General features: G+C 43.1%; 1 protein-coding gene across 5 annotated transcripts in view; it reads left to right on the forward strand.

Moving 5' to 3' along the window:
* The window catches only part of slc37a1 (solute carrier family 37 member 1), a 77122-nt gene that overhangs the window by 26986 nt on the left and 29453 nt on the right, over nt 1–20683 (forward strand). For all 5 annotated transcript variants that reach the window (XM_048238711.1, XM_048238710.1, XM_048238713.1 and 2 more), the window contains 5 exons: nt 317–452; nt 6361–6437; nt 7367–7533; nt 18355–18407; nt 18657–18722. In XM_048238711.1, the coding sequence (XP_048094668.1) occupies nt 317–452; nt 6361–6437; nt 7367–7533; nt 18355–18407; nt 18657–18722 (499 nt within the window). The remainder of the gene's footprint in view (nt 1–316; nt 453–6360; nt 6438–7366; nt 7534–18354; nt 18408–18656; nt 18723–20683) is intronic.

The following is a 20683-nucleotide window of genomic DNA, read 5'->3' on the forward strand; positions in this document are numbered from 1 at the left end:
CGTTGACTCAGTGATTTTAATGTTGACAAAATAATGTTGATTTTACATAGATTCAATGAGTAATTGCTATCTGGGACACACTCACACACTCACACACACACACACACACTCACATACTCACTCACTCACACACACACACACACACACACACACACACACACACACACACACACACACACACACCTTACACTACTCTGAGCCTGTATGCTAGAAATCATGTATCATATATCATGTATCATATTCACTGTCACCATCTTCACAGGTCATCATTATGTGCCTGCACTAATATGTGATGTCATCTTTGTGTGCCCTGCAGTGGGATCATTGGTGAACGCCTACCCATCCGTCTCTACCTGACAGTTGGCATGGTAACCAGTGGGATCTTCACCTGTCTATTTGGTTTTGGGTATATCTACAACATCCACTCTTTAGGATTCTACATATTCATCCAGGTAAACACACACACAATAGATCCAGGAAAAATACACACACTAGAGCCCGACCGATAAAGGATTTTGAAGGCTGATACCGATACAAATATTTGTTGATTTTAAAATCCGATATTCCGATATCATTAGTTATTTGTAGTTATTTATGAGTATTGACTAAAATAATATGATAATGCATTTCAAAAACAAACTTGTTTATTTTTAAATAATATTGTCCCAGTGGTACAGAGGAACATCGAAATATATTAAAGTTCTGATAAATAAAATGTATAAAAATAGAAACTTAAGATATGAACAACAACAACCAAATCAAAGTTACCAGTATTAAAAGACTTAGTAAGCTTCATAAATATAACTTTGAACTAAGACTTAATAATTACAAAAAATAATGATGACATTATTACTATCGTCATCATTTGTATTATCATTAAACAAGATAAAGGTCACTCTTAAATGTTTGAGTGTGCGTGTGTAATAATTAGTCCCTATTGCCTTATAAGCTACCTTATAATTACAATGTCAGCTTGCTTATCCCTTTACCTGCACTTTTAAAATTATTTCCATCAAGCTACATCAAACCATTTTCAATCATCAGTTGCTGCCTGCCTTCTAAAACCTACTATTTAGTGATCTAAATCCAGTAACTCGTTAATGCTGCGGCTGAACGACAGTCTGAAACGCACACTTGGCGTCATTGGATTTCACACGTGTAAAAGAAAAGCTAACTTTTATGCACAAGCTACGTTTTGCACAAGCTATGTTTGATACTTTTTCTCTATGTCTAAATGTTCACTCCTCGCATGTCTAACTTACATTTTACAATGCAGGGACTGTAACTACAGATATACTAGTTATAAATCATTACTTTATTTAGGCAGAATAAGTTCGTTGTGGTTTCCAAGCTCATTAATGTTAACTATAGCGCTCTTCCACTGATATTCATGGCATTAGCTAGCTTTATGGTTAGCTAGTCTATGATGAGCTATAATTTAGCAATGGATAACAGGGCTCTACAGTGCGCCAATTTCACTCGCACATGCGAGTAAAAATGATGGCGTGCGAGTGCAAAAAAATATTTAGGCGCACTGGTGCGAATGACTTCTAACCATGTCAATGTTTGTCTACAAAATACACCGCAACATCATGAAACATTACTGGTGCAAACCATAGAATTACGTCGCGAATGCAGCATAAAAACTACACCTCCCATCAACGTTAGCAGTTTCGCGTTGTGACTCGCTAGTAGTCGCTTCTATCAAATCCAAGAGCACGCAGAAAAAGTGGAAAGTTAGACTAGCCAGCCAAGATGCAAAGATTGAAGAAATTAGTTCTTCTATCCACCGAATTCATCGGATACAGGATGAGATTCTGAGAATGCAGTGAGAGAAGGAAAGGTAACCTAACATGCCTTTTAGCCCAGTTGACGTATTGGCTGCTGGAGGGACCACCTCTCTGCTAACTCCCATAGAAGCCCATTCATTCTAGGATTTTTTTGAAATACCATAACTTCATATAACATATATCCTGTGCCGATATTGTAGCTTCTGTGTAATCCACATAAACACTACAAAGGCAAAACAGACTCCACTACCTCGTCCGTAACGTTGGTTACCCGTTAGAAGAATGGTTAGCTTGTCGGGTTGGAGGAAGCTAGCTTTGACGTAATCTCTTTCGGCGCCGTGGGAGATAACCGTATTGTTTGGATAAGAAGCTCAGTCCACCTTACTGTCTATGACGGTAACTCATAAGCAAAACCTAGCATACACTAATCGTATGTTAAGGTAAAGCATTACACAGAGGCAACCTAATAATAATAAAAAAAAGTAAACCTAATTTTTTAAAAACGGCACTAATCATTTCCAGAGGTTTTCGATAGATTGACCGTAGGTCGGAAAAGTGGAAAGAAGATTAGCTTCAAGGCTGTAACTTTTTTGTTTTGTTTTAGCATGACCAGGGTAGGAATTTCACGGCGGCCGCGACGGCCATGGCCGTCGCAGCCCTCTTTGCTGGGCCATTGAGGCCCCTTTGAAAATCAGAGGTTTACAGGCCACGGTGGCCTTGGTGGCCCCTTCTTTCAATATTCTGCTTTAAGGCCCTACTAATAGCAATTTTATTTAGCCTGTGGCCTGTCAAAATAATCTTAGCATTTACAGCTAAATTTATTTAGTCTTTTACGCAGTGGAGAAAGTGACAGAAGTAAGAAAGAAATTGCGCCCAAATTCACCCATTCTCAGTTGAACTACTCGAAGTAGCCCATTCATCACACAGACATCACAAGTTTCACATGAAAGAGCTTTTTCTCAGCTTTTAAACGATGTTAGCCGATAATTGCTGTGTTGAACGGTTCGCGAGAAAAGTAAATAATATAATTAAATTTAATCATACATTCTACTGAAGGTTTTGCGTCCCATGATCTCCCTACCCATCCATCTCGGTGGAATACTTTACGAACCCTTCTTTTAACACACGACAAACCATATATCAGAATAAACAGGAGTCCTTACCGAACACAAAGGTGTAAAGCAGTCCCCTGTACAGTTAGCCGTTCCAGAGTAATCCAGTTTTGAATTTGCAGTAAAGTTCGACATACATGGATGTCTCCAAATTTGGGCTTTCAGTTTTACAATGTGTTTAAATTGTTCCACATGATTTCATAACGGGCCAAATACAAAATAAATGTTACAAATATCGCCTAGATATTGGTAAATCAGAGTACAGCTGACTAAGAATTTGTGAAAGTAGCCTTAATGATCACAAAATGCTAAGCATGCATCTAGGCTATTTGAGTTTCTTAAAGCTGAGCTGTGATTAAATTGTTCAATACATGATTTCATAACAGGCCAAATATAAAATAAATGTTATATATAGCCTAGATAGTCAGATGATTTACAGTTCTATGTAATATGTCATGTTTTCATTTCATGTTTTTGTAATGTTTCATACAGTGATGCAGGTCTACTGCAGTGAATAGGCTAAACTTTGATCATTTTATAGCCTACTACTGTATAGTTAACTTTGGCCTTGGTGCCCTGACATGTGGCCTTTGTGCCCCCGACCAAATATGCCCAACTGAAGGCCAAGTGGCCTTGCCCCCAGAATGGTGAAATTCCAAGCCTGAGCATGACTGTTTTTGAAGATGATCATGTGTGGTAGCTTCAACATTAACACGACTTGGTGAGGATGATATTAATAATAATACATAAATAAATATTTAACTTTGATGACTTTGAAGGCGAAGGAAGTGTGAGAAGAATTTCTGTGTATCTATCATATGAGTTAAAAGATTCAGTTCGATGGCTAACGTCACGAAGTTAAGTGTGAGTCTGCGCAGTACTGGGGGGACCAACTGAAAAATCGTTCTATTTGACTCAGTGCCCTCCCATTGAAAACAACGGAGTCTGTTCGTCCATTTCTATTACTGTCTATGGGTCAGGCTCCTATTTTATTCAAAGGTAGAACGCGAGAACTCCAGGCTTCCACGCATGCTTGTTTGTTTACACCGAAAACAAGCTGAAGTGCAAAACGAAAGTAGGCCTAACGTTTGCCTACTGCCCCCATCAATGCAGATATTTCAAATAAAAAGTAAAAGTATAAAAAATATATATATCCTTGATTAGCCTATGTTGGGTTTTGTGGAAGAGAAAATGGACTGTTTTAGTAGTAGTATTAGGCAGTATGCAGTCAGATAGGTCACCATGGGCATATTTGGATTAGCTACAGATGGATTCACAAATAAATAAATTAGCCTACATTTGGCAGGATACTTGATATACAGGCTAAATGCAAATGTGGCAATGTATTATACTATTTTACATTAACAAAATGTAGGAAAATTGAACAGACTAAATAAAGTAGGCACTGATCTTTAAAATCCTATTTCCTGTAGCCTAAATGTTGTCAGTCATTCTTAATATTCGCAATTGGTGCACTGGCATGTTTAACTGCTAGCTGGAGTGTAATGTTAGATTATGTGTAAGTTAAGTACAGAACTGACTGTGCGCCCAAATTTTTGTCTGTGCTCCTAAATTTTTTAACTTGGGCGCTGTGTGCTCCTGGAAAAAATGTTAGTGAAGAGCCCTGGATAACGTCATACTGCAAATTGTAAAACATACGATTTCAAAATAACAGGCCGGGGAGAGATGATACGTCTCACTGCTATAACTGTCACGCTATTAAAGAAATACATCTTCAGTCACATTGTCAAAAGTTAAAAGGACAGACAGTCAACTACACTGTACAACGTAACGTAATTACTAGCTAATTCCGCTTCACTCTCGGCTTATTTAACAGCAGCAAAACTGGACATTGTTTTCACGAATTTTGTCATGCTTATTTGAGTTAAGAGAACTGATGGGGATGTTCTTTTAATTGTTATTTCAAGCAATGGATGTCTTGTGACCAAATCACCATGAACACACTTCACTGATGATCTCACTCGTGGATAACTAGTTCTCTCTGCCCGACTGGCTGGATCAGCAGGTTGCAGGATGTGTGGCAGGTTGCAGGATGTGTGGCGCGTTATACACAAGTGTTGCCAGCAGGGACGGTGTAGAGTGCCCTCTGGTGGACAAACTATACAACGCCAACACTCATGACATGGTTGAAGGGTGTTTCGTCCGTTTTTATTTTATTTTTAAAATATTCATTTATCGGCCATTATAAATGCCGATACCGATAGTTTGGAAAATGCCTAATATTGGCCCGCCGATAAATCGGTCGGGCTCTAACACACACACACACACACATATCTACAACATCCACTCTCTAGGATTCTACATATTCATCCAGGTACACACACACACACACACACACACACATATCTACAACATCCACTCTCTAGGATTCTACATATTCATCCAGGTGTACACACACACACATACACACACACATATCTACAACATCCACTCTCTAGGATTCTACATATTCATTCAGGTACACACACACACATATATATAAATATACAACATCTACTCTCTACTGCTGTGACTCTACTCAACATCTTACAAATGCATTCAGGTACATACACACACACTCACACACACGCACGCACAAACACACAAATGCTCATACACACACACGCATGCTCAAATGCTCATACACACACACACATGCACAAACGCTCATACATACACCTTGTACCTTGATTTCCCCTGGGGATCAATAAAGTATCTATCTATCTATCTATCTATCTATCTATCTATCTACACACACGCACACATGCCTGCCACCACAATCATCCACAACACAATTTACACACAGACACACTCACATATAGACATGTACACATGTACACATATAGACAATACACATATATACACATATAGACATATAGACATATACACATATATACATATACACAACACATATAGACATATAGACATGTACACATATACACATATATATACACATATGCACACATATACACATACACACAGACGCAGTCATACACATATATACACATATACACACATATAGACATGTACACATATATACATATTCACATATACACAAATAGACATATACACATATATACACATGTACACATACACATATAGACATATAGACATATAGACATATACACATACACATGTTAGACATACTTATGTGTGTGGTGCTATGCTATGATTTCTTTCCAAGATATTTGATAACATTTGCCATTGGATCAACACAAAAGCATTCAAACGTGTGCGTGTGTGTGTATGACTGTTTGTGTGTGTAAGGTTTCTGTCGCGCGTGTGTGTGCAAGCAGCGCAGGTGCGTGCGTCGGCATGTGTGTGTTTGCGCGGCGTGACGCGGCGTGGTGTGTGGTGTGTGTGCAGCGTCGCAAGGCTTGGCGTGTGTGTGTGTGTGTGTGCGCGTGCGTGCATACATACGTGCGTGCGTGCGTGTGTGTGTGTGTGTGCATGTTTAGGTGGCCAATGGCCTGGTCCAGACTACAGGTTGGCCCAGTGTAGTCACCTGCATTGGAAACTGGTTTGGCAAAGGAAGGTATGTACACTTCTTAGGTGTGTGTGTATAACGGCTATGTGTTTGTGTGTGTGTTTGTTAAGACCAGGCGCACAGACTACAACAAGAAATTACCAAAAAGTCACCTAAGCTTGTTTTGTCTAGGGGTGTATTAAGCAATAGGATATTAACAAAAATGGGATATAAATAACACAATAAGGAACATTGCTGGAAGGCCAATCACAGGCGTGGTAGCCAGAACACAACTCTCTCTCGAAGGCCAGGGCTGGCTCTGCCCACCCACAACAGGTCTCACCTGTATAGGCTCCGCCCACCCACAACAGGTCTCACCTGTACACAATTAGGCTCCGCCCAGCCACAACAGGTCTCACCTGTACACAATTAGGCTCCGCCCATACATACACCCCACATACACAAACACAAACACCCCACAAACACATACACATACACCCCACATACACAAACACCCCACATACACAAACACAAACACTCCACTACATCTACACATACACCCCACATACACATACACCCCACATACACAAACACCCCACATACACACATACACAAACACCCCACATACACCCCACATACACAAACACCCCACATACACAAACACCCCACATGCACAAACACCCCACATGCACATACACAAACACCCCACATACACCCCACATACACAAACACCCCACATGCACAAACACCCCACATGCACATACACAAACACCCCACATGCACAAACACCCCACATGCACAAACACCCCACATACACATACACCCCACATGCACAAACACCCCACATACACAAACACCCCACATACACAAACACCCCACATACACATACACACCCTACACACACATACACCCCACACATACACATGTGTAGTGCAGATCAGTGTGTGTGTGTGCATAATGTGTGTGTTTGTGTATGTATAATGTGTGTGTGTGTGCAGGCGTGGTCTGGTGATGGGCGTTTGGAACTCACACACTTCAGTGGGCAACATCCTGGGTTCTCTGATCGCTGGCTGTTGGGTCTCGTCCAACTGGGGCCTGTCCTTCATTGTGCCTGGACTCATCATCATCGCCATGGGAATTGTCTGCTTCTTTTTCCTCATTGAACGTGAGTGCATCTGTGTGTTTGTGTGTGTGCATGTCCCTTTGTGTGTGTGTGTGTGGGGGGGGGTTCAGAGTTTTTTTGATCTGTTGCCCCCCCCGGCGGACTTAACTCCCCAAAAGGAGGGTAGGGCAGACACGGTTTTCTGTGAATATCTTGAGAACCGTAGGGCCTAGATTGACCGATTTTGTTTTTTATGTTGGCCTCCAGGGACCATGTTAACCCATCCCATATCCAGTCATTTGATGTATAGCGCCACCTAGTTAAAATTGAAGCAAAAACGAGGCGTTGCAATCGCAGGTATCTGGCTGTCATGTTCAAAGTGGAGGATCATTATGACACCCTCTAAATGCATGCCAAGTGTAGGATCATTATGACACCCTCTGAATGCATGCCAAGTGTAGGATCATTATGACACCCTCTGAATGCATGCCAAGTGTAGGATCATTATGACACCCTCTGAATGTATTTCCGTTAATGGGGACTGTACAATACATTAATATACAGTAATGTACAGTAATATACAGTAATGTACAGTAATATACTTAATATGCAGTAATATACCATAATATACAGCAGGGGTGGGCAAACTTTTTGGCTCAAGGGCCACATTGGGTTTTGAAAATTAGCCGGTGGGCGCGACAACAACCAGCCCTCCCCTAATCTGTTGCCTTCATGATTTCCTTTTAAAAAGTTTCTTATAAGAAGGAGATATCAATTATCAACAATGACAAGCCAGTTGAACCTGCGGCTCTCCCTCCTCGTGAGTGCAGACGCTGCTCCCAATTAAATGGATTGCATGACGCTCACGCTAGATTTGCTGCAAAGGAGATAACTAAGAGTTAACTTAGTTTAACATGATGTTATCTCTATTTAACATGATGTTTTGACATTGACATTGTAATGCGTTCTCTAAGGAGAGTGAAAAGCACTTTGCAGTAAAGCTAACCAACGCCGCCTCTATTAGAGGAGAAAAATAGCGAGCAGCCTGATAACTAAATGAAATGCTCATGGCTGGATGAAAGTGCATGGCGGGCGGATCCCGCCCATGGCCGCAGTTTGCCCACCCCTGATATACAGTAATATACAGTGACATGAATAAGTATGTTAACCCATGCTAAAGGAATAAAAAAATCATCTTTTGGAAATTGATCTGAATGTAGAGAGGGAGGAGGAATCTGAATGCCTTAATTAAAAATGAGGAAAAGCCAACCTTTTAAGGACACGTCTTTCTGATCAAGTAGTTACAGGAACTTAGTTATAGGAACTTAGTTACAGGAACAGTCCACTTGTAGAGAGGTCATGATACCAGCCCATACCAGCGAAATTATACGATTCTCAATGCCAAATTTCATAGCATGGTAAAAAAAAGAATTTTCTAAGATCCCATGTACTTAAACATGACGTTCTTTATTAAAATATTTGTAAAATATCAAAATAATTTTCTACAATAAACATACAGAGCATAACAGAACACAGTACAATCATTGGTCATCACTGATTGGTCGAGAGAGAGCGGGAGATTAGAGAAGCTAACTGATTAGCCGAGAGAAAGAGAGCGGGAGATTAGAGAGGCTAACTGATTAGCCGAGAGAGAGAGGGAGATTAGAGAGGCTAACTGATTAGCTGAGAGAGAGCCGGGAGATTAGAGAGAGGGAGAGATTAGAAGGCTAACTGATTAGAAATGAGAGAGAGAGAGCGGAGATTAGAGAGGCTAACTGATTAGCCGAGAGAGAGAGGGAGATTAGAGAGGCTAACTGATTAGCCGAGAGAGAGCGGGAGATTAGAGAGAGTGAGGGAGATTAGAGAGGCTAACTGATTAGCCGAGAGAGAGAGAGCAGGAGAATAGAGATGCTAACTGATTAGCCGAGAGAGAGAGAAAGGGAGATTAGAGAGGCTATCTGATTAGCCGAGAGAGAGAGAAAGGAGATTAGAGAGGCTAACTGATTAGCCGAGAGAGAGAGAGCGGGAGATTAGAGAGGCTAACTGATTAGCCGAGAGAGAGAGGGAGATTAGAGAGGCCAACTGATTAGCCGAGAGAGTAGAGAGAGAGTGAGGAGATTAGAGAGGCTAACTGATTAGCCGAGAGAGAGAGAGCAGGAGAATAGAGATGCTAACTGATTAGCCGAGAGAGAGAGAGAAAGGGAGATTAGAGAGGCTATCTGATTAGCCGAGAGAGAGAGAAAGGGAGATTAGAGAGGCTAACTGATTAGCCGAGAGAGAGAGAGCGGGAGATTAGAGAGGCTAACTGATTAGCCGAGAGAGAGAGGGAGATTAGAGAGGCTAACTGATTAGCCGAGAGAGAGCGGGAGATTAGAGAGAGTGAGGGAGATTAGAGAGGCTAACTGATTAGCCGAGAGAGAGAGAGAGCGGGAGATTAGAGAGGCTAACTAATTAGCCGAGAGAGAGAGAGAAAGGGAGATTAGAGAGGCTATCTGATTAGCCGAGAGAGAGAGCGAGGGAGATTAGAGAGGCTAACTGATTAGCCGAGAGAGAGAGAGCAGGATATTAGAGAGAGAGAGGGAGGTTAGATAGAGAGAGGGAGATTAGAGAGAGCAAGGGAGATTAGAGAGGCTAATTGATTAGCCGAGAGAGCGAGATTAGAGAGAGGGAGATTAGAGAGGCTAACTGATTAGCCGAGAGAGAGCGGGAGATTAGAGAGAGTGAGGAGATTAGAGAGGCTAACTGATTAGCCGAGAGAGAGAGAGCAGGAGAATAGAGATGCTAACTTAAATGATGTTAACTGGATCTTAAATCTCCTTGTTACCATCTACTTTCTACGGATTTACTGGCTACCGATTATATCTCGTGAACAAACTCTTGCATAAACTGTTGTTGCTCGAGGCTTTGGATTATCGGACTCTATAACCTTGATCGCCAAACTTTTCTGTCAAACGTTAACGTTAAACGTTAAGCCAGTATCAAGGGCTGCAAATAATACCGGGCCAAGGAAACGATATCTGGAAGAAGAAAGCATCAAATTCCTTCTAACGTCTCTCAAAACTAGTGACTCAATATAAAAGTGAGATCTTCTCAGATTACTTTACCCGCTACCTGTGTTCGAGTTATCAAAGGAACTGCACGATATCGCTGTTGCTAGCCAACTAGCAAACAAACGCTTAAAAAACAGTTGACACCGGCGAGCCCTCGCCCATGGCGACACTGATGCCTCCCCTCAGCTGTGCACCAGGCTGCGACTCACGCGCCCTTCTCATAAAAGATAGTGGAACTGAAGCCAGAATAGCGACCCTCCATCAGATTGAGAAGGATGAACAGTTTCTCGACACCTTTCTCCGTGAAATAACGTTACCTCTCTTACACATACAAATGCCAGATGCCCTGATTTCACTCTGTCCTCCAATACTTTAACCATGCCATGCACTAATGCAACTTCTGTCCCTGTTGCCTCTCCCCCGGCCTCTGCTGAGAACCAAGCCTGCTCTGCTGGCCAGCTCCACTCCACACCAGCCTGAGCCATGGCGAGAAGCAAGCATCACAAGCACGGCAGACGGTCCGACGGCACTCAGGCCCAGCCCAACCTATACGACTGGAAAATCGCGGCGCTGCCATTCTGACCGAGGATGAGGAGCCCTCCAGCCCCGAGACAACCATCCTGGTCCCTCCCTCAAAGTCGGCGCCCGACCCCCTCCCGGACCTCATCAACCTCCCTCCACCCTGGTCATCGGCAGTTCCATGGTTAGAGACCCCTGCATTCCCCATCATGTAGCTGTCCCTCCAAAGGTCTACTGCTTCCCTGGTGCCAAGGTCCTTGACATCCAGCAGAAACTCCCAAGCATCCTGGCCCGCCACACCAAGGGTCAACAACATCATCATCGCATTGGGCACGCAATCGACATCAGAGATAAGCAGTCAGTAGCACTGCAGGAAAACTACAAAACTCTCATCACCACTCTGATGGGCACAGAAAACGCTTTGTCATCTCTGGGCCTCTCCCTACCTACAGAAAAGGTGCTGAGATGGTCCAGACTGTTCGATCTCCACACCTGGCTCAAACGCTACTGCGCTTCCCTAAGCATCCCCTATGTCAACAACTGGGGCTTGTTCTGGAGAGGCCCAGTATGCTGAAGGATGATGGTCTCCCACCCAAACCAACATGGAGCCAGGCTACTCTCTGACAACATAGCGTCCACACTGAGACATTGACATTCTGTAGAAAAATATTACAGATTCACGCCCCAGGTATTGATTCGAATGGCATTATACATGTGGATGGGTCTGAGAATGTTTTCTTGCAGGGTAACATACAATACTACTACCATAGATCAAGCTGTGTCATGCAATAGCATGACTTATGCTTATAGTTCTATTCCAACGTTGATTTCTACCCAACGATAGTAAAAAGAAAAGACAAATTTAAAACTAGAAACCTAACAAATATTCTTTCCATGCCTCAGCATATTCCTCCAAAGCCAGAGGCATTTTCAGCTAACATGGGTTTACTAAATATAGGTGCACTTTTACTACCAAAACCTTTGCAATCAATGATTTTATTAGTGAAAAAAATTGGATTTTCTGTTTCTTGTTGAAACCTGGTTGACTTCAGACAGTAAGCTGTTCTTGTTGAGACTTGTCCCCAAATTATAATTTCTTCCACTCAATTAGACAAGGCAACGAGGTGGTGGAATTGCCTCCATTCTCTCAAACAAATATAGTTGCACACGAAGTCAAGCTTTGGCTTAATTCCTCGGCTTCCTTTGAGTATATTGCCCTCACTCTGAAGGCTGACCCAGTTGTACTTCTATTAACCTTATACCGCCCTCTAAACTATGGACTGGCTTTTCGACTGGTTTTCTTGAACTTATGGCTCATCATCACTAGCTATGATCGATAATTGTAAATGGCTATTTCAATATTCATGTCAATAAGACAACTGATGCACTAAAGCCAGTAAGTTCTTTAATGTGTTGGACAGTTTAGAGCTAAAGCAGCATGTTACAGGACCCACCCACAACCTTGGCAACACCCTCGATCTAGTCATTTCCAGAGGGATAGAAGTCACAGACTTATCAGTAAATGATATAAATATGTCTGATCATCATTGTGTATCTTTTAATATTGTACTACATACTCCAAAAATTCATCCTAAAATTGCAATCAAATCAGCGACTCTTGGACATTAGAGCAGAACAGCAGTTCATAGCTCTTATAGACTCCATAAATTAGATATTTTACATCATCCCATTGATCAAATGGTAGAGGCTTTTAATCGTGAATTAGGGCTCTGCTTGGACAGAGTGGCACCTTAAAGACAAAAAAAGGCCCTGTAGCAAACTGACACCTTGGATGAAACGAAAATATCCATGATCTAAAAAGATCATGTAGGAAAGCTGAGAGAACATGGAGAAAAAACTAAGTTACAGATTCACCGTGCCATTCTAAAAGAAAAAATTGCAAATTATAATAGAGCTATTGTGAATGAGAGAGGAGGAACCACTTCTCTAAGGTAATTGCTGAAAACAGTAGAAACTCTAGGGTGTTGTTCTCTACCATTGATAGGCTATTGCATCAAACACCTTTTGACACACTCAGTCAAGGCATCCTCTAAGATGCTAAGAATTTGGTAGACTTCTTCAAAAACAAAGTCATTTCTATAAGGGAGGCTATTGGTAACACAAGTAATATGTTTGATAGTACACCCAAAAACAGCCCCCAAAATTAAGGTCCTTTAGCACTATTACTCCAATCTGAGCTTGGTAAAATTATAACTCAAACCCGGCTCTTCAACGTGTGTTTTAGATCCAATCCCTACTACATTCCTCAAAAAAGTATATGAAGGCTTAGCTCCCTTTTTCTCAAGGTAATAAATACCTCATTAGAAACAGGTATATTTCCAACTGCTTTTAAAACCGCTGTTGTGAAACCTTTACTTAAAAAAGTCAAAACTTGACCATACCAATCTGAGCAACTACAGGCCTATATCAAATCTATCGCTTTTTGAGCAAAGTACTTGAAAAGTTGTTTTTGCAATCAGTTAAATACCTTCCGAAAACAGTATCCTTGGAAAAAATCAGGTTTTAGATCAAATCCACAGCACAGAAACGGCTCTAAGGTAAAAGATAGTCAATGATCTCAGACTAGCTACCGACTCAAACAAAGTCTCAGTCCTTATTCTTCTGGATTTGAGTCTTGCATTTGACACCATTGATCATAGCATCCTAATTCACGCCCAACCTTGCAAAGTGGGTGGGTCTCTCTGATAATGCTCTAAACTGGTTTCAAACCCACATTACTGGCAGAGATTTTATATCAGTCTAGAGATCATGTATCTGAAAAACATGACTTGCCTTTTGGTGGCCAGGGAGCTGCCTTGGTCCCCTGCTATTTTCTCTATATATGCTCCCCATTTGGGAAACGTCATAAGTCAGCATAATGTAAACTTCCACAGCTCATAGATGATACCCAATTGTATCTTTCTGTGGAGCCAACTAACCCAGATGGCCTTTGCTCCCTCACTGCATGCCTAACCTCCATTAATCAGTGGATGAGCAAAAACTTTTTGGAACCAAATGATGACAAAACAGAGGTACTTCTGGTTGGACCAAAACTAGTTTTAGATATTATTCTTATAATCTGGGGAACTTGGCACACCAGGTCAAACCCAAAGTAACAAGCCTCCGTGTCATCTTAGATGCAGAGTTAAGTTTTAAGCCCCATATCCAGTAAAGTTTACTCAGACAGCCTATTTCACTTTTGAGAAACATTTGCAAAGTCTGCCCTTTATCCTCAACAAGATGCAGAAAAGCTTAATTCCATGCTTTATCACTAGCAGGTTAGACTACTGCAATGCACTTTTCACTGGTCTTCCCAAAACATCTAAAGAAATTGGCACTCATACAGAACTCTGCTGGCTAGACTTTTAACTAAGACTAAGAGAACACATCACCCCTGTGTTGGCTGAACTGCACTGGCTCCTATTTCCTATAGAATTGATTTTAAGGTTATGTTAATTACTTACAAAGCTCCTGAATGGCATAGCACCTTCATATATCTCTGGAGCTTTTAATATCTTGTATCAACCACAAAGGGAACTTAGGATCATCAATTCTAATCTTTTAATCGTACCCAAAGTGCTCCACAAACCGGAGAAGCCATGCTTTATCCATTATGCCCCTAAACTATGGAACACCCTGCCTCTGTACATCAAACGGGGCGAAGTTCAGCAAATTTTTAAAAGATCTGAAAACATACCTGTACAGGAAAGCTTTTTAGTTAACTCATCTTATCCTGTAGACTACATTTTCAGATTATTCTACATCTGCTACTATTGGAGGGCGAGCCAGCCAGAAGCGGATGGGCTCCCCTATTAAGTCAGGTTCTGCTCAAGGTTTCTTCCTGGAATATGGGGTTTTTCCTTGCCACAGTTGCCATATGGCGTGTTTGTGGGGGGTAAGAGGGTTAAGGCTGCTAGTCTTATGGCGTCATTTTCTATATTTTTGATATGTTGCTGAGTATAACATAAACAGCAAGAAAAGGATTGATAATGACTGACTTGACTATTGTGTTACATGTTTCAAATGTAAAAGCACTTTGAGCTGCATTCTGTGTGTATGAAAGGTGCTATACAAATAAAGCTTTATTATTATTATTATAACTGATTAGCCGAGAGAGAGAGAAAGGAGATTAGAGAGGCTATCTGATTAGCCGAGAGAGAGAAAGGGAGATTAGAGAGGCTAACTGATTTAGCGAGAGAGAGAGAGCTGAGATTAGAGAGGCAGGCTTAACTGATTGTTTGAGAGGAGATTAGAGAGGCTAACTGATTTTAGCCGAGAGAGAGCGGAGATTAGAGAGAGGAGGGATTAGAGAGGCCAACTGATTAATGAGAGAGAGAGCCGGGAGACAGAGAGGCTAACTAATTAGCCGAGAGGAGAGAGAGAGAAGATTAGAGAGGCCATCTGATTGAAATAGAGAGAGAGCGAGGGAGATTAGAGAGGCCACTGATTAGCCGAGAGAGAGAGCAGGACATGAGAGAGAGAGGAGGTTAGATAGAGAGGGAGACGCAGAGGAGAGCAGGAGATTAGAGGCTAATTGATTACTGAGAGAGCGATTAGAGAGAGGGAGATTAGAGAGGCTAACTGATTAGCCGAGAGAGAGAGAGCGGGAGATTAGAGAGAGAGGGAGATTAGAGAGGCTAACTGATTAGCCGAGAGAGAGAGAGAGAGGGAGATTAGAGCGGCTAACTGAGTAGCCGAGAGAGAGATTAGAGAGGCTAACTGATTAGCCAAGGCAGCATTATTACGATTTATAGGATAGCGTTACTCCTACAGCAGAGAGGGACGAGAACTGATCATGTAGAGAGGGAGGATCATGTGGAGAGGGAGGAGGAGGATCATGTAGAGAAGGATGAGGAGGAGGAGGATCATGGAGGGAGGAGGAGGAGGAGGATCATGTGGAGGGAGGAGGAGGAGGATCATGTGGAGAGGGAGGAGGAGGAGGAGGATCATGTGGAGGGGGAGGAGGAGGATCATGTAGAGAGGGAGGAGGAGGATCATGTAGAGAGGGATGAGGAGGAGGAGGATCATGTGGAGGGAGGAGGGGAGGGAGGATCATGTGGAGGGAGGAGGAGGAGGATCATGTGGAGAGGGAGGAGGAGGATCATGTAGAGAGGGAGGAGGAGGAGAAGGATCATGTGTAGAGGGAGGAGGAGGATCATGTAGAGAGTAGGGCTGAACGATTTATTGCATTTGCGATAATATCGAGATATGATGAAACGCTGATAAACCCAGTTGCCGCGCATTACGCTTCAAATGTGACGCCACAAAAACGCATTTTATACTTGCGCTTGCCAATGCGCCCACGATTCTTCACAATGACCACTGAAGAAGCAAAAAACGTAAACAAGAGGACCAGCTAACAGTGTCAAGAAAGGTCTGATCAGTAGAGCTACTTTGGTTGAAACTAAACCTCTTCATTACCTTTTGCTCGAACCTGCCATGTCCCTGGTTCTAGTTCATAATTCCCCTGTGCTGCTACTCTGGCTGGTAACTTCATTCACTTGTCCAGCTGATGATTAAAACTCAGCAGCAGCCATTCACCTGTGCACTGGGGACTACTGGAGTACAGTAACAGTGGGGGCATTTTGGTGATATCCAAGGGGGGTTGGCGGCACAAACATTTCATCACAGGTAATGAATTGATGCATAATGTTATCCAAGAGCTAACCACCAAAACCCAGCTGTTCCAACATTAGCTTACCTGATAAGGCTCTAGGCTACATACATGCTGCTAACTTTGCCTGTTTAAAGAGTTTTGTCTCCGTGATTGGCTTTGTTGTGATATGAACAAACTAGTTAATTTGCATGCATCGCATGCGCTGCTAACCTTTAGTTAACAACGAGCGGACCGGTCATTTAGCGCATTTTATTTGTGCTGCAACAGTCTACAGTAGTTTGTTCGATTCACGGCAAGTAGCCAACAGAGGGGAGGAGCGGTTCTGTGTGTGTGTGTGTGTGTGTGTGTGTGTGTGTGGAAGCTGGGACAAGGAGAAGCCGTGTCAGTGCCACTGCATGTGAACCTAACTGTTAACTAACGAAAGAAGATCATATCTACATGAAATAGAAACAAAAATAGAAACATATAAGAATCATTAAATGTTTACAAACTGGAAGTTCAACAAATATAGGTCTACTAATGTGATTAAAATAGTTAAATAAAAAATATTTCATCAATCTTATTCAATGACCTAATGCCATCATAACATAGGCCTGGGCTCCAGGAAAGAACAGTTTATGTTTAAATCTAATTTTGTGTTGGTCATACTATAGAGGTAATATATTGCTTGTCTTTGTTAAATAAAGACAGAAGATAAAGAGCTTAAAATAATCGTGATGTCCCTTAATATTGGTGGAGAAATGCATTGATTTTTTCCAAAATCGTTCACCCCTAGGAGAGGGAGGAGGAGGAGGAGGAGGAGGATCATGTGGAGAGGGAGGAGGAGGAGGGAGGGAGGAGGATCATGTGGGAGGAGGGAGGAGGATCAGGAGGGGAGATCATGGAGGAGGGAGGAGGAGGAGGAGGATCATGTGGAGAGGGAGGAGGAGGAGGGAGGAGGATCATGTGGAGAGGGAGGAGGAGGATCATGTGGAGAGGGAGGAGGAGGGAGGAGGAGGATCATGTGTGTAGAGGGGAGGAGGAGGAGGATCATGTGGAGAGGGAGGAGGAGGAGGAGGAGGATCATGTGGAGAGGAGGAGGAGGAGGAGGAGGATCATGTGGAGGGAGGGAGGATCATGTGGAGAGGGAGGAGGAGGAGGAGGATCATGTGGAGAGGGAGGAGGAGGAGGAGGAGGATCATGTGGAGAGGAGGGGAGGATGTGGAGAGGGGGAGGAGGAGGAGGAGGAGGATCATGTGGAGAGGGAGGAGGAGGATCATGTGGAGAGGAGGAGGAGGAGGAGGATCATGTGGAGGGAGGAGGAGGAGGAGGAGGATCATGTGGAGAGGGGAGGAGGAGGAGGAGGAGGAGGATCATGTGGGAGGGGGAGGAGGAGGAGGAGGAGGATCATGTGTGAGGAGGAGGAGGAGGAGGAGGAGGAAGATCATGTGGAGAGGGGAGGAGGAGGATCATGTGGAGAGGAGGAGGAGGATCATGTGTAGAGGGAGGAGGAGGAGGAGGAGGATCATGTGTAGGGGGAGGAGGAGGAGGAGGATCATGTGTAGAGGGAGGAGGAGGAGGAGGAGGAGGATCATGTGTAGAGGGAGGAGGAGGGTGTGAGAGAGTGTGAGTGTGTGTGTGTGTGTGTGTGTGTGTGTGTGTGAGAGAGAGTGTGTGTGTGTGTGTGTGATCTGTATCATCTGTTATCTTTTGCTGCAGATCCAAATGACTTGAGAAATGTCTACACACACAATACATCTGGAACTAATACTGTGAGTATCACACACACACACTCTTTCTCACACACACATACATACACACACATGCACACACACTCTCTCTCACACAGACATACACACACACACACACACACACACACACTCCTCTCACACACACACACTCTCTCACACACACATAAACACACACACACATGTGCACGCACACACACACACTCTCTGTCATACACACACACATACACACACACGTTAGGTCTTATTGAGATTTGAATGTTTTGCCTCCAGAGGGGACGGACTGGACGCAATGGGCAAGTGGACGCACTCCTCCAGTACAAAGCAGGCAAGACACAGGTGTGTCACACACACACACACACACACACACACACACACTCCTCCAGTACAAAGCAGGCAAGACACAGGTGTGTCACACACACACACACACACACACACACCTCCAGTACAAAGCAGGCAAGACACAGGTGTGTCACACACACACACACACACACACTCCTCCAGTACAAAGCAGGCAAGACACAGGTGTGTCACACACACACACACACACACACACACACACACACACACACACACACACACACACACACACACACACTCCTCCAGTACAAAGCAGGCAAGACACAGGTGTGTCACACACACACACACACACACACACACTCCTCCAGTACAAAGCAGGCAAGACACAGGTGTGTCACACACACACACACACACACCATTATAGCAACCAAAATGATTACCATAGCAAACACTATAGCAACCGTGTGGTTGCATGCATTTAGCATAGCAACCACCATATGTACCCTAGCAATGCCCTAGCAACCATGCCAATTACCCTAGCAACAACCTAGCAACCACCACTTTAATGTGAACCTAGCAACCACCATAGCAGCCAACATGATTACACTTTTGCAACCAGCATAGCAACTGTTTGATTTATGCGTTTTGGCTTATTGGATGTTGCGTTAATGCAAATCATGTTTGATCCATGAGGTACTGTTGCAATCCTTTTGGTGAACTGCACCTGATCAAGCCCACTCTTGCACTTCCTCAGAGATGTCATTCTAGTTAGTATTTATGATCAAATTTAAGAGGTCATCACACACACACACACACACACACATTTGTGATGGCCAGGACATAGGGAACTTTTTAAATGCATTCAGAATTTAATTGATCTTTTTGTGATGGCCAGGATGTAGGGAGACGTCACACACACACACACACATTTGTGATGGCCAGGACATAGGGAAGCGTCATACACACACACACACACACACAGACACACACATTTGTGATTGCCAGGACATAGGGAAACGTTATACACACACACACATTTGTGATGGCAAGGACATAGGGAAACGTCACACACACACACACACACACACACACATTTGTGATGGCCAGGACATAAGGAAATGTCACACACACACACACACACACACACAGACACACATTTGTGATGGCCAGGACATAGGGAAACGTCACACACACACACAAACACACACACACATTTGTGATGGCCAGGACATAGGGAAACGTCATACACACACACACACAGACACACACACACACATTTGTGATTGCCAGGACATAGGGAAACGTTATACACACACGCACATTTGTGATGGCCAGGTCATAGGGAAACATCACACACACACACACACACACACACACACACACACACATTTGTGATGGCCAGGACATAGGGAAACGTCATACACACACACACACACACACAGACACACACACACAGACACACATTTGTTATGGCCAGGACTGTGTAAGAGGATTCTGCTCCATACGTAACATTTCTATTTGGGATTTATCCCAGACCATGGTGTTTTTGATTGGATTAAAGCTGGCCCCCAAATATCCAAGCTATATAGGAGTCTTTATGTTTTGATGTGTAAATTATTTGTAGCCAAATTTTGATAGGGGGTTGACATGTACCGTAAAACTTCAAATAATCGCTGAGTCCCTAAGAGACGCCAGTCTCTTTTAAACGCCTTTAGCGTGGCTACAGGTTTGGGTTAAAGGCGGTCTCCAGTAGAGGCCTGGTCTGTTTTTTTTAGTTTCGGGTTGTATTTAATCTTCTAAAACCCGCCAGATCGCCTGTTTAAAGATTCGCAATGACAGAAACCGTTACAGAAAGGAGGTTACAGCAGTGTGAATTAGATGGTGCAAGTCGTGAAAGCATTTACCTTGTCTGGTCACAGCTGTGTTGTTTTAGAATGTTGCATCAAGTTGCTGCTCATCTTGTCGCCAATCTTGGGTGTGATTTGGCTTAAGTATGGCGC

This window comes from Alosa alosa, chromosome 3 (assembly GCF_017589495.1).
Source record: "Alosa alosa isolate M-15738 ecotype Scorff River chromosome 3, AALO_Geno_1.1, whole genome shotgun sequence".
Classification (NCBI taxonomy): Eukaryota; Metazoa; Chordata; class Actinopteri; order Clupeiformes; family Clupeidae; genus Alosa; species Alosa alosa.